Source organism: Podarcis pityusensis (genome assembly GCF_964106645.2).
Source record: "Podarcis pityusensis genome assembly, chromosome: 4".
Taxonomy (NCBI): Eukaryota; Metazoa; Chordata; class Lepidosauria; order Squamata; family Lacertidae; genus Podarcis; species Podarcis pityusensis.
The window spans coordinates 19638115-19660564 of NC_138027.1; the positions used below are offsets into that span (position 1 = coordinate 19638115).

Sequence of the window (22450 nt, forward strand, 5' to 3'; positions counted from 1 at the left end):
GTACTGGCATTTTTGTGGCAATTGAAGACTATGGAGAGACTGATGGTAATCTTCAAAGATACAAGGGTTTCCTAAGAGGGAATGTGGATTGGTTGTCCTGGTCTTCTGTAAACAATGTGAGAAATAATTAGAACAAATGGAACCACACCCATTTAGGATTTGTGTGTGTTTAAACTTTAGACTAAGTAAATCCCATTTTATAGCCCTGAGAGGCTCCCAAAATGACTTACAAATTGGGAGGATATTTCTAGCTTTCCAAGAAAGATTTGAGGAGACCCTGGACAAAGTGCCCTCTTGTGGAGCTCCTAATCTATTGGTGAGCCCTGGCAGCAGTGTCATGTAACAATGCTTCAAACACCACCTGACAGCTGCCATCTCAGTTTTCTACAATGTTGCAGGCTGATGATACATTGGGGAAAATTAAAATGGTAACTGGACCCAGCCGCTCAGAGCACTAGACCAGGAAAACAAATTCAAGGATACCATAGGTCAGGCAACCCCCTGCAGCTGCCCAAGAATGTCTGGTGCTGTTGCCAACAGTGTGTCCGAGCAAAATAAGGAGGCAGATAGACTGCAAGTATGACATTATAGTTTACAGCATAATGTAAGAGCAAACATACGTTCCAAATACAACACAGTTCTGTAGAATTGTTGTCTCCTAGTAGGAAAAACAGGGACGCGGGTGGCGCTGTGGGTAAAACCTCAGTGCCTAGGACTTGCTGATCGCAAGGTTGGCGGTTCGAATCCCCGCGGCGGGGTGAGCTCCCGTCGTTCGGTCCCAGCTCCTCCCCACCTAGCAGTTCAAAAGCACTCTTAAGTGCAAGTAGATAAATAGGTACCACTTTATAGCGGGAAGGTAAACGGCGTTTCCGTGTGCGGCGCTGGTGCTGGCTCGCCAGATGCCGCTTAGTCACGCTGGCCACGTGACCCGGAAGTGTCTCCGGACAGCGCTGGCTCCCGGCCTCTTGAGCAAGATGAGCGCGCAACCCTAGAGTCGGACACGAATGGCCCATACGGGCAGGGGTACCTTTACCTTTACCTTTAGGAGGAAAAACAGATATCTTCGCAGATGATCCATTCCTATCCTTTCTCCAGTCTGCAACTCCAAAGAGTGAGAAACCATAGCTCCCTTCCAAAACACATCCTCTAGATCTAACATACAGAATAAACGTTTCCCCTTTTCTCAAGAAAAAATCTCATAATTGTCTTTTTTTGCCATATAAGTCAATTTTGACAAAACCCGCAAGTCTACCACACTTCCAGCATCTTCACTGAATAGTTCTTACTGCTTTTTTTTTGTATTCTGCAACCTACTTGTGCTTTTTTCCTAAAAATAATATTTAGGGGTACTCTTCTTTTGACTCAAGAAAATCACCATTTTAGAGTTCAGATCGGGGAAAATAAATGCAAAAAATGGACCAAAGTACAAAGATTCACAAAATGTTTAGGAGTATGCGCACCACCGTGTCCCCCCAGAAAAAAGCACTGCACCTACTCACCAATTTATAACACTTTTTTTCTTACTGTCATATTCAGTGAAGAGACCTTATAGTTTGCTCTCAGAGAAAATTGTCTGAGACGTGAAAAATGTTACAGCTTTTTGTTTCTTCAACATTTCTGGACTTTCCTCTGCTAATGCCATTATTTCATGTTCTTGTATTTCATCAGTTTTCTGAGGAGAAAATAGATTGAAAGCTTATCATTTATTTTGTTGTTGGTTTTACAATGCAACATTCGCTGCATAGGTTTTAGTTTTGCTCCAGAAAAAAAATGCTTCATGTCTGGGCAGATTATAATTCTTTCCGAGGTATATCTCTCAAATAAAAGCTTTGTCCCCATTGTTTTTCTTATGTTGGCTTCTCAGCTTACATTTTGTATTGGTGATTAAATTGACACAGAACTCAAGTTTATGCTTCTTCAATGTGATGCAGTACCTTCTAGCCCAATTCTAAACCTTCTTTATTGCAAACTGACTTGATAATCATCAAGCTTATTTGTTGCTTTACACAAGCTTATCTACTTACAAATAACAGCAAAATAATAGAATCTTAGAATTGTAGAGTTAGAAGGGACCCTGAGAATCATCTAGTCCAGGGGTGTCCAAACTTTTTTCAAAGAGGGCCAGAGTTGATGAAGTGAACATGCATGAGGGCCGACCAAAGTTGAGGTTTTTTTAGGATTGAAGTTGCTGAGCTTTTTTTTAGAATTTTACCCCAGGACATATAGATTTAGATTTAGATTTAGATTTAGATAAATTTATTGTCATTGTCCGTATATACACAGTATACACAACAACGAAAATCAAACACCCACCCAAGGACCGGGTTCACATACACATTTGCACGTATCTCCAACACTCTCATCCTATTCAGACATAATCTATAAAAACATATCATACTCCAGAATGTAACATAACCTATTAAAGGCATAACATAACCTAAAAACCTGTCTCATTCCTTCCTACTCCCTGCTTGCTATTTCTTGCAACTGGCCCTGAGATCATTATTTAGTGCAATCAGAGCTCTTGGATAGAAACTATTCAGAAGGCGTGTGGTTCGTGTTTTCATTGTCCTATACATATACTGCCACAGGGGCCGGATTAAATTGAACGGTGGGCCGGATTAGGCTCCCAGAATGGACTTTGGACATGCCTGATCTAGTCAAATATGCAGCTGTCCCATTCAGAGATCAAACCTGCAACGTTGGCATTATCAGCACCACACTCTAACCAAATGAGCTATTCTAGGGTTTTACCAATTTCCGCCCGGACACTGCAGTATTTCGGATATGTATGGCAACCCTAAAGGCATTCAGTACAAAGGCACAATACAGTGGTACCTCGGGTTAAGTACTTAATTCGTTCCGGAGGTCCTTTCTTAACCTGAAACTGTGCTTAACCTGAGGTACCACTTTAGCTAACGGGGCCTCCTGCTGCTGCCGCACAGCTGGAGCCCAATTTCGGTTCTTATCCTGAAACAAAGTTCTTAACCTGAAGCACTATTTCTGGGTTAGCAGAGTCTGTAACCTGAAGCGTATGTAACCTGAAGCGTATGTAACCCGAGGTACCACTGTACAACATAAGAAAATCAAAATAATTCAAGGCAAAGCACAATGCAAGGTAACCAAGCATGACTTAGGCCCATTAATTTTAGTGGAAGTAATAATAATAATAATAATTTTTATTTATCCCCCGCCCTCCCCAGCCAAGGCCGGGCTCAGGGCGGCTAACAAGCAATAATAAAAACAAGTTGAATGAATACAACTTAAAAACAAAATTAAAATACAACATTAAAATATTGAAACATTAAAATATTAAAATGTAGCCTCATCATAGGAGGAGAAAGGAAAAAAAGAAAGAAAGAGGGGGAGGGAATCAAATTGGCTCCAAGCCAAAGGCCAGGCAGTATAAGTATAAGCCAGTAAGCTTGTGAATACCAGTTGCTAGAAACTGCAGGATGAGAAAGTGCTGTTTGCTCAAGTCCTGCTTACATCCTTCCCATTGGTATGATCTGATTGGCCAATGTGAGAACCAGATGCAGAATCAGATGGACCACTGGCCTTATCCAGCAGGCTCTTTTTATGTTCTTACTACTTTTGCATCAGGGTTATTCAGAATCCTCGGGTTATTCCTAGGTTCCTAGATTTCAGAGTTTTTAATCTCTCATCTGATTGTGATATGAATCTTTCAGTCAACACTTTTGTCACTTTCAGGGCATCAATCTAATGCCTTTTAAATGGAATAGCAGAGGAAGAATAAATCAGTCATGAGCTAGAGCATATATTTTTAGCTGATGTCTGCACTGAGATTCTGATACCTGATTGGAGCATATTATTTATTACACCTTCATTCATTCCAAGGGCCTAAATGGCTGCCAACTTGCTTGAGGGTTTATTTTTAAATGGTTCAATTAAATCTCTTTGCACTCTCCGCATTTCAAGGTCTTATCCTGGGTTAAATGGAGGGAACTGGGTAAAAGGCCTTTCTTAAAACACACACACACACACACACATATATAAAACATATATTGGTCCTAAGTATCTTGCAAAACCCGATTCTCAAAGACTGACTTTGGAACAAGAGAAGCTTCCAGAAGGAAGGTGTGTCATTTACCTGGTATTCAACTGGCTCCAGGGAAAATCCTTACTCTGCAAGGAATGATATTTTTTTCTCATTAGAAAAATATAAAGAATTTCAAAGGGTTTTCTTACTATTCCTTCAACAGCCTCTTAGAACAGGGATAGCTAAGTCTCTTTAGCCTGAGGGCTGCATTCACTTTTGACCAACCCTGGGGTGGAGGGCAACACATACCAGTGGTAAAGGTAAAGGGACCCCTGACCATTAGTTCCAGTCGCGGACAACTCTGGGGTTGCGGTGCTCATCTCGCTTTATTGGCCAAGGGAGCCAACGTACAGCTTCCGGGTCATGTGGCCAGCATGACTAAGCCACTTCTGGCAAACCAGAGCAGAGTACGGAAACACCGTTTACCTTCCCGCTGGAGTGGTACCTATTTATCCACTTGCACTTTGAGGTGCTTTCGAACTGCTAGGTTGGCAGGAGCTGGGACGGAGAAACGGGAGCTCACCCCGTTGCGGGGATTCGAACCACCGACCTTCTGATTGGCAAGTCCTAGGCTCTGTGGTTTAACCCACAGCGCCACCCAGAGCTATAGCTCCTCCCTAAAAAGCCTGTGGAGCTGAGAAGACCTAGCAGGCTGAGCAGAGGATGACATTTGGTTCCCTCTGTTTTATAACACTTCATAAACTTTATTTGAACCAGTGTAAACAACAGACAAAGAAAACAGGATTTTGCAATAAAAGCTATTTTTGGAAAAGCTGGACAAAGAAACTGCAGGGCTTCCTGCTCAGCAGTTAAAAGAAGCAGTAGGAACACGCTTTGGAACATAGGAACGTAGAAGGCCTCTGTGTACTAAGTCAGGCCATTGGCTCATCTAGTTCAGTATCATCTACACTGACTGGCAGCAGCTCAGAGTTCCAAGCATGGGACTTTCTCAGCAGTAGCTGGAGACGCCAGGGATTAAATCTGGGGCCTTCTGCATGCATTTACCATTAGACCATGTCCCTCCCCTTTGCTTGCAGGATCCTCTTATCCCCATAGTTCAGGTGACCCAATCCATCCCAATTCCCCACTAGTCCAAAGGGTTAGCTGTGAAATCTGCAAGTAAGTGTGAGTGTAAGAAGAGTATTATTCTTATTATCATTATTATTTCACCCTATTCTTCCTTCCACAGAAGCCCAGGGTGGCAAAGCAGCCAAACAATGGAATTAACAATAAAACAAATAAAAACAGTTAAAAATCATTAAGAGCATCTAAAAACATTTTAATACAGCCGCATATCCGCACAGATAATACTGTCGAGGTTGCTGGAAACAGTCTCTTCCAGCCATCACCTTTTGAGTAAACATGTTTGAATTCCTCCTGAATGTTAATAACGAGGGAGATAGGTGCACATTACTAGGGAGGACAGTTTATAAATGGGGGGCCACCTCTGAGAAGGCCCTGCCATGGGTCAGCACCAAGCAGGCAGTGACCAGAAGCGGCAAAGTGTCCTCCACCACCAGTGGCGTAGCGTGGGTTGTCAGCACCCGGGGCAAGGCAAGTAATTTGCGCCCCCTAACCCGTGAGCCAGGTAGGGGCAGAGAGCTGCAAGTGTGAGCGTGCCCCCCCAGGTGTTGTGCCCGGTGCGGCCGGCCCCCCCTGCACCCCCAACGCTACGCCACTGTCCACCACAGCTGCAGAAGACGCACAACAGGGAAGCAACAGAGCCCTGGTGTTAACAAGGTCAAGGATAGCTTTGAAGTCATGGAGATCTGAATGACCCAGGACCCTTCTGTGGAAGAGCACCCACATGCATGCATTAAGGCTGGCGGTGTGTGTGGTTAGAATGCATATCAGATGTGGGGGGGGGGCCTACTTAATGCCATCCCTTGACTCTCACTTGTAATTTTAAGGTGTAAGTGGGGGTTGCCTAACCCCCATGACTAGGTGGAGTAGCTAATTATGGGGGCAATTTGGGAAGGGAAGGAGCCAAAAGGCAGTTGGTCCCAGCCAATAAGGCGTAGGGGACCTTTCTGTGCCAACCTTCTGTCTGACAAAGCAAGGTATAATAGCCACTGATGGAAACTCGGGGTTGGCATATCTGAAAGTAAGTGATGGAGGACGGAAACCCAGGTGAGTTTTGAAGTGTACAGATTGAGCAGCTTTTGCAGGAAGAAGACAACGTTTTAATTTATTTCATTCATTTCTCAACCACCCTTCCCAAGACAGTTTACAACAATTATAATAAAACCAAATAAATAAAGGTAAAGGGACCCCTGATCATTAGGTCCAGTCGCGGACAACTCTGGGGTTGCGGCGCTCATCTTGCTTTACTGGCCAAGGGAGCCGGCGTGCAGCTTCCGGGTCATGTGGCCAGCATGACTAAGCTGCTTCTGGCGAACCAGAGCAGTGCACGGAAGCGCCGTTTACCTTCCCACCGGAGCAGTACCTATTTATCTACTTGCACTTCGTGCTTTCGAACGGCTAGGTTGGCAGGAGCAGGGACTGAGCAACAGGAGCTCACCGCGTCACAGGGATTCAAACTGCCAACCTTCTGATCAGCAAGCCCTAGGCTCTGTGGTTTAACCCATAGCGCCACCTGCATCCCTATTAAAAACTGATTTCCTGTTTCCTTGAATCCCACCTGAGGGCGGGGACCATGCAAAGTCTCTCCTGCAAGAACAGGTGTTGTCTCACCTGTGCTTCCTGCCAACATCCTACACGTGCCCTTCCTTGGCCTTTCGCCTCCTAAGGATATGGAACAACCAGCTGGAGAAGTGAACACACCCTGACTCAATGGCTGATCAGGCAGCTGACACAATGACTTGAGTGGGCGAAGCCTCTTGCATCTGATCTGTATCTCCAAAGCTCTACAATATCTGTTCCCGCACATTATTCTTATAGAACACAATGTTCCAACTCCTTTCTGTGCAAGAAAGTAACTGCTGGAAGCCAGTTGCAGCTGCAACTGCTTCCAGTGCCACTCTGATGATGCCCGAATCCATGATGACCATACTTATATGGGATGAGCAGATTGATGGCCATAACTATACCAGCAACCTCACAGGAAAAAACTGAAATCCTAATCAATCTGTTCCTAACTGTGCTTAACGTTTATACCACCAGATCATCCCACTACCTATTGCTCAGAAGTAAAAGGTAAAGGACGCCAGGACAGTTAAGTCCAGTCAAAGGCGGCTATGGGGTTGTGGCACTCATCTCGCTTTCAGGCCGAGGGAGCCGGCATTTATCTACAGACAGCCTTCTGGGTCATGTGGCCAGCATGACTAAACCCAGGCATAGCCAAACTCGGCCCTCCAGATGTTTTGGGACTACAGCTCCCATCATCCCTAGCTAACAGGACCAGTGGTCAGGGATGATGGGAGTTGTAGTCCCAAAACATCTGGAGGGCCAAGTTTGCCTATGCCTAACTAAACCACTTCTGGCACAACTGGACGCCGTGACAGAAACCAGAGCACACGGAAATACCATTTACCTTCCCGCCGCAGCGATACCTATTTATCTACTTGCACTGGTGTGCTTTCAAACTGCTAGGTTGGCAGGAGCTGGGGCAGAGTAACGGGAGCTCACCCCGTCACGGGGATTCGAACTGCTGACCTTCCAATCAGCAAGCCCAAGAGGCTCAGTGGTTTAGACTACAGGGCCACCCGCATCCCTACATTGAGGCATGCTTTCAAAGAAGCATGCATTGGATTGCTGCCTTAAAAAACCCTTAGTCATGCTGGCATTTTGCTTACTTTGCTAGCATGACCGATACCACTGAGCATCAGCCCAAATCAATCCAATTAAAATGTTACCAATCCCTTGGAAGGAGGAGGAGATGGGGAGAGAGAAATACTGAGTCAGGCTGTATGTGTCAGTCAAACAAAACTGGAGTACATACAAAGAAACCAACAAAGTTTGTTGCCTCATTCAGAACAGGTTATGAATGACAGGGATGAGCGCAGTGGGCTTGGTAGAGGGCGGTGGCATACACCCTCAGTAGTAATGATCAGGAACAGGTTGGGGGGTGGAATAGGCCACAGGTGATGGTGTATGCAGAAAGTGCTGAAACACTTCCACATTGATGACTCTGCATATAATAATGATTCTACTGCCACTGTTTACTAACACTCATCAGGAAGACTCGTACGATAGTTATTTAATTTGTGCATGCTGAATTGTTTTCATAGTGTGTGCAGTGGCGTAGCGTGGGTTGTCAGCACCCGGGGCAAGGCAAGTAATTTGTGCCCCCAACCCGTGGATTTGCACCCCCTAACCCGTGGATTTGCGCCCCCTAACCTTAACCCCCAGATGTTGCGCCCGGTGCGGCCGGCCCCCCCCTGCACCCCCCATGCTACGCCACTGAGTGTGTGTGATTTTCATAGTGACGAATCGTTATATATATTATTTTGTTTGTTTCATAAAACGGATATACCACTTGATTGTAAAGACAATAAACAACCTCAAAGCGGTTTACAAAAGATGGAACAGTAAAATCAAGGGGGGGGGAAACCATAGAATCTTAGAAGTGTCCCATGGGTCATTGAGACCACCCCCCTGCAATGCAGGACTCTCACATATGACTGACAGATGGATACCCAACCTCAGCTTTAAAACCTCCAAGAAAGCAGAGTTCACCACTTTTGGAGGGAATCCATTCCACTGTCGAACAGCTCTTACTGTCAAAAAGTTCTTCCTGATGTTTAGCCGGAATCTTCTTTCTGGTAACTTGGAGTCATTGGTTTGGGTTGTACCCTCCAGAGCAGGAGCAAACAAGCTTGCTCCATCTTCCATGTGATGGCCCTTTAGATGTTTCAAAATAGCTGTCATATCTCTTCTCAGTCTCCTCTTTTCCAGGCTAAACATACCCAACTCCCTAAACTGTTCTTTCTTCTGACAACTCTCTGATTTTTTTGCTTCAAAACATACAAAAGGTAAAACACTCATGCAGATTAAAATTGCCTCAACTTTCTAAGCACCTGGGTAAAAGGTAAAGGGACCCCTGACCATTAGGTCCGGTCGCGGACGACTCTGGGGTTGTGGCGCTCATCTCGCTTTATTGGCCAAGGGAGCCGGCGTACAGCTTCCGGGTCATGTGGCCAGCATGACTAAGCCGCTTCTGGCAAACCAGAGCAGTGCATGGAAGCGCCGGTTACCTTCCCACTGGAGCGGTACCTATTTATCTACTTGTACTTTGAAGTGCTTTCGAACTGCTAGGTTGGCAGGAGGAGGTAGCACCTGGGTAGGCTTGTCTAAGCAGGAATGTTTTTAGCAGGTGCCGAACAGAGTACAGTGAAGGCGCCTGCTTGGTCTCAATAGGCAGGGAGTTCCCAAGTGCAGGCGCTGCCACACTAAACTTACAAATGTGTGTGTGTGGCAATACTTTTATTAAGACCAACTAGAATGCCACAAAACAGTGAGCAAAAAGCTGGCTTGATGTTCAAGTCATAAAGTCAAGATGGAGTATCAGCTAAGGATTAGCCGCGAAGCTAAAAAAAATGAAAAAGTCAAAGAAGTCCACAATATTTTGCAAACAGATCCCCAGTAAAGATATGCTCACTGATTTCTGAGGTTTCTAAACTTACAAATAGGTGTCACACTTGTAGCAGCGCTAATTCCACCAATGGAAGTGGCCTAGTGCGCCCATCATGTGCTATTGTGAACATAATAGACATACACAGACATAATAAATGTGTTTGTTAGTCGCTGTGTAAAACATATATAACAATGACGAACCAAAACAGGCGTGTGTATATATATCTTAAAGACTAGTGAGAACACAGCAACACACAAATACACACACGCATATACATTGAGAGAGAGCGACCAAAACTTCCTGAAAGGCGAAGTATATCCATCCACTTAAATATGGAGAAAATAGCTCAGCCGCCCCGCTCCCTACGACCCCCCCCCAGCTGATTGCAGATGTTAAATCTCCTGCGTTGCAGAAGCGGAACCGTTGTCACCGGGCTGCTTGTTTCCTGGGGGGACTAAAAAAAAGGTGCAACGCAAGGCTGAGCGGCCAGCGAGAGCGCGTTGCCATAGGAACTGTCCGCGTCCTGCAGAAACGGCGATGGCCGCCTACGGGGAGGAAGGCGGGGAGCCCCGCTACGCTTTCCATCACCTCCCGCAAAAAAGCTTCCCAGTACTGGAGAGCAGGGACACCCGAGACAGCCTCCTCAAGTGGTGGGGAGAAGCGGCCATTCCTCCTGCGGTTTCTCAGGCAGGGGGAGGGGAGGAAAGGGGGAGGGAAAAGTGGGGTGAAATGCAAAATGGGGGTCAGTCTTCTGGGTAGAGGCTGCCCTCAGGACTGTGGGAGGGCAGGTTGCGTTTCAGCATCAGGATTTAATCGAGAGGCTTCACTGCTGTAATTGGAAATCTGCTCCAGAACTTAAATCACTTTTCAAAAAATAAAATAAAATAAAATGCCCCATTAAAGGTTCTTTTATCATTATTTTTTCCAGTGCAGAATCTCCTCATGCCTATTATTATTACTCGAAGAATACAAGCCTGACGGACTTCTTTTTCTACATTCCGCAGGTCCATGGATGGCAGAATCGCTGCACAGGCATTCAGCTTTGATCAGAACTTCAAAGGCTACCAGAGGGATGATTTCATTATGGTAGTTAACCTAATCTGGTTAGTTAGTTTAAAAGTGGGTTTCCTACAGTTGGGAGGGACACCGAAGGGTCATCTAGGCTGACTCCAGGAATCGCATCCAAGACAGAGAGTCATCCAACCTCTTGTTTAAAAACCTCCAGTGAATGAGCGAGTCCACCAGCTTTTGAGGTAGTCTGTAGATTTATAGGCCACTTTGGAATTTTGATTAAAATGTTCAAAGTGGTGTGTAATAAATATTACTAAGACGGAAGCAACATTAAAATATCAAATGGCTCAAAGCACAACAGCAGCATGCATTATTTTAAATACAACCCTGTTTCCAACCTTGGTTTTGTATGATATACAGTTGCATTTTTAAAATTTTAGTTTTTAGGATTGAATGTGGTTGTGTTTTTCTTGTTTTTATGTATGCTACTTAGTGATTTCTATTATATTAAGTAAAACAACATGTTTATTTGTTTGTTTATTTATTTATTTATTTATTAAAAACTTGTTTCTCATTTCCCACAATACTTTTTTGTTTTGTTCACAAGAGTGCTTCTACAGGTCATTCCCATAGTGTGTGTGTGTTTTAAGGGGAAGAATTATACCCCTGTGTGAACTTGTGATTGTGTTTGCTCAGAAGCAGCTGGGCAGACCTGTCTTATTTATAAATAGACATGGGTATAAATCGTTCTCACGTTCCAGACTTTTATCAGTGGAGTGACTTGCAGCAGTAGTTCCCTGAATGAAAACCCTAATTTGGTCAGCAGTCTTGAATTTCAGACATTTGGAGAGGATTAGACAAATTTACGAAGGATGAAGCTGTCAATGGTTACTAGTTATTATGACTATGTAGCACCTGATGGGTCAGAAGGCAGCATGTCACTGATGAACAACAACAGGAAGGGGCTGTTGTCCTCATGTCCTACTTGGGGGCTTCCTATAGACATATGTTTGGCTAGTGGGAAATATAGGACTGGTGGACCTCTGGTGCAGGGTCCCTTTATGGTCTTAAATCAAGCCAAGGCCACCTTACTTGATGCATGTATCAAATCAGATAATAGAATCTGTTTAACTGCCAATTGTTATTGACTCTACTTCCAGGCCTTTTTTAATCATCCAGATGTTAACAGCAATTTGAAATTGATTTCCCCTTCTGGACAATGGACTACATTAGGTAAAAATAACAACTTTGGGACAACTTCTCTTTTAAATCCGTTTTCAGTGTGATAATTCCTTTTCCTCTGCAAAATGACTTGCTGATTCTAATGATGGTGTGATTGGTAGTGGTTATTTATATATTGCTTTTCAGGATACAGATCCTTCCAACACAGCTTATACCAAAGTAGCATGAAGCTACATTCATAAAATGACAATGAACAATATGAAAAGATTGTTAAATATTAAGTAACAATATTCAAACTTTTATTTAAATCCCTACTGTTGCTTGTGGTCTGTTAAAACATTTCTAGGTCAGTTTACCATTGAAAGGTGATGTAAAATGTATTAAATTTATATGATGAACATTATCGCCTGCATTTGCAGACATTAATGCATTGTCAGCTGTTTCTCTTTCATCTTAGTCTCTTCAAAAGAGTTCCTGATCTATTTATTTTTAAGATAGCCTTTAAGTTGTTTTTTTTGAGACTGAGTAAAAGTACCTCCTTCTGCACTGACATCTTTATTGCTTGCTTTTTGTGGTTTCCTCAGCTTTGATACTACTGAATAAATAATTTTATATGAGCTGTTCATAATTATTTCATAATTGAAAATTAGGCAAGAGAACACTTGCATATTTCCTGCTCATTCCAGTCCAGTGAACAGAAGTTCTAAGACGTTCTAAGCTGATCATGCCCAATGTGTGCTTGTTACATTTGCATACTGCTCTTCCTCAGGGCAACATTTTAGCCTGTGGTTAGACTGAGAGATAAGTGACCTACAAAGGCCACCGTACTGGGAATGGAACTACAGTACTTACAAAGAACATGGGAATGCTGTTGAAAATGTTGTATCCATGTAACCCCCCTTCCATCCCAAAGTGTCTAGTTCCACCTACCCTGTGTCCTCACATCACAACATTTCGCATTTCCTCATGCCTGCACCATTTCATTGGCTTCTTCACATTAAAATATCTTCACATGTGCTGGACTAGACATTAGGGAAGAGGGAAGAATTCTACACCAAGTTGGGGGTTTTGCCAACTTTTGTATGCTTTGTGACCTGTTTGTAATTGTGTTGGAATTTATCTTGCTTTCTCTTAACCAAACTCTATCCCTATTCCACCACACTGGGTCTAAAGGTAGTCATATTTTTCATACGTAGTAAGTTGGGAAACATTTCAACAGGTTTAAAATGTTCCAAATTAAAATGTAACCTTGATAGTATTAAACCACTTTGTTCAGATATGAAAATATAATCTTGCAGATATGTAAATGCTATTGTGATTGTTCGTTTGATTTCTGCCATATGTTTCAGATACCAGTGTGAGAAAAACTGATGTCAAGAATATTCTGTGCAAGCAAGTTTCCATGTCATTTTTTGACCGATTATACTGTAAAGGTGTTGTTCGAGAAAGTGGAAGTATTGTAAAGTGTTTTGATGAATATCACGATGATATTCTCATTGCTGATGAGTTAAGAAAGGTTAGTACAAGTGTAGTTAACACCTGTCTTCTGTCTATTATTATTTTATAGTTTAATTATCATTTATTAAATTTATTAGTCACTTTTTCTTGCCAGGGCAACCACATAGTTATCACATCTAATATTAATATTATATTGATAGCCTCCATATGGATCTTGTGTTCATTGTTGTTGTTTAGTCGTTTAGTTGTGTCTGACTCTTTGTGACCCCATGGACCACAGCACACCAGGCACTCCTGTCTTCCACTGCCTCCTGCAATTTGGTCAAACTCATGTTCGTAGCTTCAAGAACACTGTCCAACCATCTCGTCCTCTGTCGTCCCCTTCTCCTTGTGCCCTCAATCTTTCCCAACATCAGGGTCTTTTCCAGGGAGTCTTCTCTTCTCATGAGGTAACCAAAGTATTGGAGCCTCAGCTTCAGGATCTGTCCTTCCCGTGAGCACTCAGGGCTGATTTCCTTAAGAATGGATAGGTTTGATCTTCTTGCAGTCCATGGGACTCTCAAGAGTCTCCTCCAGCACCATAATTCAAAAGCATCAATTCTTCGGCGATCAGCCTTCTTTATGGTCCAGCTCTCACTTCCATACATCACTATTGGGAAAACCATAGCTTTAACTATAGGTGATGTCTCTGCTTCTTAAGATGCTGTCTAGGTTTGTCATTGCTTTTCTCCCAAGAGGCAGGCGTCTCTTAATTTCGTGACTGCTGTCACCATCTGCAGTGATCATGGAACCCAAGAAAATAAAATCTCTCACTGCCTCCATTTCTTCCCCTTCTATTTGCCAGGAGGTGATGGGACCAGAGGTCATGATCTTAGTTTTTTTGATGTTGAGCTTCAGACCATATTTTGCGCTCTCCTCTTTCACCCTCATTAAATGATTCTTTAATTCCTCCTCACTTTCTGCCATCAAGGTTGTGTTCATAAACAGGACTAAATCCCAAAGTGTTTTTTCTCAATTTCCTTTCAATTTTGCTATCATCTGATGGTGTCAGCATGTAGTTTCATAGAACTGCATTTTGCAGCCAGTTTTATTACAAATTGCGAAATATACAAGCCTTTTATGCCTGGAGTGTACTCCTACTCCTCCCTTTGACCAATTGTGGTGCAGAACAAGAAATTCACTTGCTCAGTTCCTTTTTGTCTCCGCAGAGTCAAAACCTGCTTGAGGTTCAGGAAGTGTTTCTATGTCCAAAAAAAGCTCATCGTGATAAAATTAGGATGTGCTACTGCATCTTGACTGATGGTGACCTCCCTTGGTTTTGTGGGCTGGTTTATAGAGACATTGCCCTTGAGAAAGACTGATAACTTAAAATGTGCTAGAGCAGTGAATAGCCTGTGGCTCTCTAGATGTTGCTGGACTTAAGCCAGTGGCAGATTTTGGGCCCTGTGGAATGCTAAAATTCAGCACCCCCCACCTCTCATGTTCCATTCTATAGCGTTGTTTTGGCACCCCTTGCAGCGCAGTGCCTAGTGCAACCACACCAGTCACGCCACCTGTCCGGACCCGATGTCAGTGATGTTAACTCTTTATTCAGAGAAACAAAACAGCTCAGTCCTAGCGGTCACAGCAATGCTTTCCAGTCTTGCCCTAATGAAGCCACTGAGAGGATTGCTTCCCACCACTCTCTAAGGCTCCTTCCCTTGTTCCGTCCCCAGCAAACTGATGCTCCGTCGCCTTTTATCTCATTGCTCCACACTTTTCATTTCTCTGCGTGTTCTGGGAGACGGGAGAGGGGAACTGGTCGCAGCAGGAGGGGGAGACTCCCTGGATTCTTCAGCAGTCTGCCTCATCTCTGTCTGCCTCCCTACCTCCCTCCTCCTGCCTCAATGAGTGTGGACTGCCCTCTGCCACAGCCTCTCCCTGCCCACTAAAGCCTGTTGCCTCTTCAGCTTCCAACACCTCCTCTTCCCACTCTTCTCTCTCTTCTCCCTCTGACCACACATCGTCCCACCACCAATCCCCTGGCTGCTGCCTCCCACTACTACTCTGCATCCAGCCAGTCCATGACACCACCCTAGAACCACCTCTGTTTAATCGTGGCGGAGGACACTGAATTTCCAGGGGGGGGGAATGTTTTCTAGCAACTGGTGACTTTTTTGATGGGGCTATTTCCTGTTGACATATGTTTCAAAGGTGATGGCAGCTGTGCAGTTTGGTCAGTGATTGGGCCAGGTTGTGGTCCGGATTCCCTGCTGCAGCACTGCATACTTTTTTAAAATAACTATACTCAAATTAATTACCAAATTTAATGCATGTATATATAAACAGAAACCACTGGGAATACAAAATAGTGTCTTTTTGTAATATAATTTATAAATCATTATCCATATTACATTGTCTTTCCTCCTTGTCTCATGATAGGTACTTCTACTGGAAGATTCAGACCACTATGACTTATTTAGCCATTTAGACCGGGAGGAATTTCTCTTCTGTCTTTTTAAGCATCTTTGCCTTGGAGGAGCTCTTTGTCAATATGAAGATGAACTTGGTCCATACTTAGAAACCGCAAAGGCTTTATATAAAGAACTTGTGAGGTGAATATGTTTTTTGCTTTTTTAATGTGAATCTGATTTACTTACTTGTTTTACTTGTTGGTGTGTTCATGGAAGATGCTCTGGGGCAGATTTCAGCTTTGCAATGGCATCATATATATGATCTAAGCAGGGCTGGGCAGGAAACAAGTTTGCAATGCTAGTATAAATGCCTTGTCATCTTATAAGGAACAACCTTGTCCACAGAAGATATGGGTAGAAGCTGGCTTCCAGGTAGAAAGCATGCCCAATAAGGTTTATGAGTGTGATCCTATTCTAGCAACCTGCAAATTGAGCAGCAACATACAGAATTCCACTCCCACCCTTGCCATGGCTAGTTGGAGCACCAGTCCAAAAAGAAGCTTGGAAATAAGGGGTTCACAACATACTCTAAAAATCTTCTGGAGTCGTTTTCCTCCCTTTCCTTTTCATTTCTTAATTCCACCTTTTTCTCCATTTTTCCACTCAGATCTCCCAACACAGCTTAAAGCCATAACACCCTTAGCAAGACAGTGTTCACTCTTGGCTGCCATGACATTTTTCAATATTTTCCCACCCACTTACTAGCCACTCTCTTCTGGAAGCTTTCCTTTCTCTTTTTCTATTATGTTTCATGTTTTTACTTGTTGTTGTTCTACTGCTCCTTCTTCGATCCTGAAGGTCTCATATGATCTTGTGTTCTATTAACTCTTTAGCTGCCAATCCAAACAGTCTGTCTTGGACTGTAAGTTCTGACTGTCCCAGATGTCATTATTAAAACAGTTTATACTTCTTTGAATTTCAGTGTTCAAAAGGATCCTGAAACTAAGGAAATAAAAATAATATCTACCATTTTTAAAGTCTGCGCTTATGTAAGTATTTCATTAGGAGGAGGGGTACTAATCATGTAACCAAAAATATTTTCAAATATAAATTTCAAGCAAATTATGAATAAAGACAGTCAAGCAAAACAAAAAAATTCCTTCCAGTAGCACCTTAAAGACCAACTAAGTTAGTTCTTGGTATGAGCTTTCGTGTGCAAGCACACTTCTTCAGATACAAGCAAACACTGTTTGGGCATGATCAAGCCACAGCAAAGTACTTTTACATCCTATTGATTTTGATGGGTGAAATTGTTGTTATAACACTAAGCACTTAAGAACAAAAATTCACAGGAAATGTTATACACAAAAAAATGCAACTTTCAGTAACCATAATCTTTCAAAGACCTGTTGAAGATAAAATAATAAACAAAAATCTTTACAAATAGCTAAGAAGTCATCCAACAAAATTCTGCATCTATTGACTACTTTAGTTCAAATTTTTAAAACATTTCAAAACCATAATTTGACTTGGGTGACAAACCATGTTTCTTCTAATTGTCAAAAAAAGACATAAAATTTATTAGAAATTATTGTTGTATTGTTCTTTCTCCTTTAAATATTGTTAACATGTTAGTTTAGACATTGAAACAAACTTCTTATGGCCAAAATGGGAGAGGTAAACATGTGCTAGGATCACTCCCATCAAAACCAATGAGACATAAAAGTGCATAACTTTTGCTGAACCATGAGGATTTTCCTGCAAGATTTTACAATTATTTTTTCCTCAGTTTTTACATAACACTTTAAGAATGAGAACTACGATGGGTATTTGTACTTTTAGCTATGTTGGCATCCAATATATTACAGCACTTGATTGCATCCATTACTACAACTTACTTTTGTAAATCTGAGGACCCTCTTGATGTGATTGTATAAATGGTTGTTGCAGATTTGGACGTAACCTTTTCTATTTACACAAAAATCTTTCAAGTTAAACTGGGTATTGTGCTTATGATCAGAAAATCTATTTAAGGATACAGTTGCATTTCTGTCCTGCCTCTGTTTTGGAGTTGTTCTTCGATAAATTTCTTTTCAATGTCATCAAGTGCTTGTGGGAACCCGGCCATGAGTCATTGTATCTAAGTCTGCATCCGAAAATAAGAAATAGGAAATAACAAATATTCTAGTCGTAAGACACAGGTGAAAGAAAGCTGTCTTGGTCACTCTTGCTATGTGATTTTTTAACAACAGCTGAGAATCTAACCTTAGTCCCAGAGTGCAAATCATGTAACAAATGTTTGACCACCCACCTGCAGACAAAGAGGATGATAAAAGGTTTTCTGTTTAAAACGATAGATTCTTTTATAATTCATTGGAAACTTTGCTGAAGAGGACTGTATAATAGCTATATAATGATGTTTGGCTCATCATTCTGTTAATCATCAACCTAACCCATTTCTCAAGATTTCAATCCACTGTGAACATTATTATCATTTATAGTAGTGTGAGCCTTAAGTACATATGATGCTGCTTTATACCAATGCAGACCATCAATCCATCTAGTTCAATATTGTCTATAGTGCCGGGCAGTGGCTTTCTAGAGAGAGGGGGGTCTTTCCTAGCTGTGCCTACAGATGCCGGGGATTAAAGTTGGTACCTGTTGCATGCCAGTGAGCCAGTGTGGTGTAGTGGTTAAGAGCGGTAGTCTCGTAATCTGGTGAACCGGGTTCGCTTCCCCACTCCTCCACATGCAGCTGCTGGGTGACCTTGGGCTAGTCACACTTCTTTGAAGTCTCTCAGCCCCACTCACCTCACAGAGTGTTTGTTGTGGGGGAGGAAGGGAAAGGAGAATGTTAGCCGCTTTGAGACTCCCGAAGGGGAGTGAAAGGCGGGGTATCAAATCCAAAAACTCTCTCTTCTCATGCAGAGCACTCCATTCCCTCACAAAGCTACAATTCCCAGGGTGGTTGAACCATCAATATCTCTTCCCAGAGAACTCGGAAATTATAGCTCCGTGAGGGGAGTAGAGGTCTAACAATTATCAGCAACCTTAACTATAGTTCCCAGTATTTTTTGGAGGAAGCCATGACTCTTTAAAGTGGTATAATACTGCATTAAATGTATTGTGCAGATGGTGCCTCCTTTTAAATTATATTGGGCGTCTTCAATTATAGCCCTAGTCAGAGCAGACGTATTGAAAATAATTTCAGTGGGTCTGCTCTGAGTAGAATTAGATGGACCCAACCCAATATTTCTAACTGCATTTATACATATTAATTAGAATATGCAAATTTTGTGCACACCTGTTTCCAATTTTTGCGCTCTTTCTTCCTTGGGCAATAGACAATGCAGTAAGTGGGGGGGGGGTTCTGTTTTGCCTGGCCACAAACATCTTCAGATATCAGAATTTCAAGGACTTTACATAGACTGAACACATTTCTCAAAAAGGAAAATCAGACAACGAATTTCATTTTAACCTATGGTTTTAAAAGTATTCTGCTATAGGGAAAAGGAAGGTATTTTTATGACTTCCATGTCAAACTGGATTTCAATATAGGTAGCCTCAAATAAAATGCAGGCCTATAGAATTTTAAATGCTGCCAATCAGATAAAGGAAGCCCATTCAATGAAACAACTTCTCCTTTTTTAAGGACTAGCATTTGCCTTTCTAAGTAGCATGTGAAAATGCCCTTAGTTTACTTCCCTAAGGAAAGAGAATGATAGTCACTTATTTGTAGTTTGCATGTCAATGAGATAAGAAAATGGAGTTGCATACCTTAATGGTTATACATCTAAGAAAAACTTAAGAACACCTTCAGAACAACTTTAGAAATTGTGAGACACTGTAAAACTCTTAAGTTAGATTCAGTAAGAGATAATAGTGATAATGATAATAATAATAATAATAATAATAATAATAATAATAATAATAAATATATTTATTTATACCCCACCCATCTGGCTGGGTTTCCAGATTCAGTTGATATGAGGGTTAGAAGATAACACTAGAATTTGAGGTTTGGTTTTGTGAAAACAGAGTACCTCTACAGCGATAGATTTTGCATTTCCCTAAGCAAAACTTTGATTTAGATACTGCTAAAGTCAGCACCCAGCGTGCCTGAAGAACCAGCATTTTCGATGTGGACAGCTTGCAGATTTGAAGTTCAGAGTTAATTTATTTTACTCTGTCTCTACCAAAAGGTCCAATGCAGCTAGCAAACTTGATAATAAGATATCAAAACCTTCTATTGCAAAATGTATAAAAGGTATAAAAGCCATGAGATAAAACATAAGCTAGAATAATAGGACAAGGCCATGAAAATAGCAGCCGCATTGTTAATCAAAATGGCAACAGATGAGTATCCTTAATAGAGCTACCGAAAGAGTTGTAGAAAGGCATCTCTAAAGAGAATGACCTTTGCCATCCAGCAAAACACCATAAGAGGGATCAGTAGTATTTCTACTATACTATTATTTCTCATGACAGAATGTCCTTACCCAACGCTGCACCCTCCACTTATTTTTATGCTACTGTATTTAATATAATATGGTGTAGCCATTTCTATTTTAAAGTGTGTGTGTGCGCGCGCGCGCCTGCATGGGGGCGGGAGGCGGGGAAATAAGAAACTGATGTAAATAGCAGCAGTTTTGTTCCAAATAATCAGGAATAATTATAGTATGTAGCAAAAACTTACTCAGATTTGTTAGCATAGTAATAGAGTTAGATTCAGGAAACCCATAATTAGGAGCAACCTAGCAATCTGTTTAGAATATTCCTTTGACCAATCGGGCCTAAAATGACTTGCGTGACACTCAAAGAGGCACTGCATCCTTCTTGGTCTTACCTGCAAAGTCAAGAAACCCAGATCAGCAGTGTTGCTCTTTGGCCCAAATATAAGCCACACCCGAATATAAGCTACTCCATTCCTCACTGCTCCTGGCTGCATACTGTGTGTGTGTTAGGATTCATTCCCTGTGCTTGCAGTCATGGGATTGTTTTTATCACATGACGGTGTATGTTTTCATTCCACATAGTGGGAAGTGACGGAGACAGGATGTTTGTATTACTGTGTTCCGTGATATAGAACGCTTGTCTTTGTCTCTCTCTTTCCTGTTTGATGCTGATGAGGAAGGAGTTAGAATGCTCCGAGCGTATTATATGTAAATAAAGTAGTTTAGCCAAAATGCTGCGCTCCTGAGTCTGTTACGCTGACTGCCCATACTCTGCTGTTCCTGAAGTGTGCTGATGCCTATGAGGCATCAGTCGCTGTGATGTTTGGGCTGGAGAAAGTCTTTGAAACTCTCGAACAACCGACCAGGAGGGAGAGAACATGCCAGCCGGGCATGTGTCTCTGCCAGATTCCTACTCGTGTGTAGCGCCTCCTGACAGGGGGAGCCACGCTGTGCGCTCTCTCCCTTCCTGGCTATGGGGGAGAGGACGGGGAACAACGCGCAGGGTGGGCGCCGCTTTGCCGCGCTCCTGGCGCTGTTTGCCCCATGCTCCTGTTTGCAACCCGTAAGCTGCACTTTACCTTTTCACGGTCGGAATTTGGGGAGAAAGTGAGGCTTATATTCATACCAATTTGGTATTTTTGCCCCTGCTGTTGAAAGACATTAATCAGTGCTGTAGTAGTGCTCCTTGTAGTCCCACAACTGACAGTACAGCACCTTCACTTGCAATATTTCTGGCTCTCCACTGGGTGATATTTGCCTGGAAAGGATGCTTCCATGGTCCCTTTTCATGCAGCAGTTCTTGTTAAGAGATGGAGACAGCTCTGGCTTTGGACTTAGTTCTGCCAGCACCCTCCCATTAACTGCAGTCTCTTGTCTCCTCTCTTTCCTCCTCAGCTGCCTCTGCTCCCTATGTAGCAGAAATGAGGGCAGGGGAAATGTGAGACAACTGACCACTACCAGTCCAAGCCACTTCCAGCCTGGTTGTGCTGATAATCTTTTCAGGTTACCTGCAGTGCAGAGCTGATGTGATGAGCCCCAATAGTATCTGATCTCCCGCATGTGGTTTGCTGAAACAAGCCAAATTCAAACAGAACAGAGCCAAAGAGCTGTGCATGCTTAATCCCATTTAAGTCAGGTTTTGTAGTGTTCAGGATGAATTCGTATCACACTTTAGTACCTTATATTAATGCTAAATATTTTGTCTTCTAGGATACTCATGGCCTTTGTTACCCTTCATCCAACATCCATGAACAGAATTTTGCCTATTTGATTGTGAATCCTTTGAAACGACACATCTATGTTTTGTACCACTCTTTTGGTGAAGCTTGTTTTTATAATTGACTCTCTTCTCAGATATATTTGATTATTAGAGGGGTGTTGTTGTTTTTTTAAAAGTGTAACTTTAATAAATTATATTAATATTTAATAAATAATAATAACTTGTCAAGATTCTGTTATTTACAGTGAAATCTATTTTACCTAGACATTGGGCACACATGCTATTTGTATTATTGTTGAAAACTGTAAGGCAATACCAATACTTACAGAATATATTCTCTAAAAAGTTTTGGAGCTCCTGTATTGACTAATATTCTGCTGTTACAAAGTTTCCTTTTTAAAACTAGGTTGTTGCATTGATACATTTTAACTTTATTTATTTTATATTAAAAAAAACTAGCTTAATAAATTACTGATTGAAAAACAGAGCCTGTATTATTTCCTAAACATGTTTTGGAGTATGAAATATCCTTCTATATTTTTCTAACTATTAACATTTCCAAACTCGTATTCCTGTGAGAAAGAAGTCTCTTATATTGAGATGAAAGGATGCACTTTGAAAGAGATATTGTGATTC

At 42.2% G+C, this 22450-nt stretch overlaps 1 protein-coding gene across 1 annotated transcript; it reads left to right on the forward strand.

Moving 5' to 3' along the window:
* The first annotated feature begins 10088 nt into the window (after window positions 1-10088).
* Window positions 10089-21980, forward strand: CFAP300 (cilia and flagella associated protein 300). The gene is made up of 7 exons (XM_081002399.1): window positions 10089-10246; window positions 10601-10682; window positions 11768-11840; window positions 13139-13305; window positions 15669-15841; window positions 16623-16689; window positions 21805-21980. The coding sequence occupies exons 1-7, from the start codon at window positions 10134-10136 to the stop codon at window positions 21934-21936; spliced, it is 807 nt and encodes a 268-aa protein (XP_080858525.1). The 5' UTR covers window positions 10089-10133; the 3' UTR covers window positions 21937-21980.
* The last annotated feature ends 470 nt before the right edge of the window (window positions 21981-22450 follow it).

Coding starts and splice junctions, on each gene's coding strand:
- CFAP300 (XM_081002399.1), top strand. CDS start 10,134: ATGGCCGCCTACGGGGAGGAAGGCGGGGAGCCCCGCTACGCTTTCCAT. Junction 10,247..10,600: donor CGAGACAGCCTCCTCAAGTG/GTGGGGAGAAGC, acceptor TACATTCCGCAG/GTCCATGGATGGCAGAATCG. Junction 15,842..16,622: donor TTATATAAAGAACTTGTGAG/GTGAATATGTTT, acceptor TTTGAATTTCAG/TGTTCAAAAGGATCCTGAAA.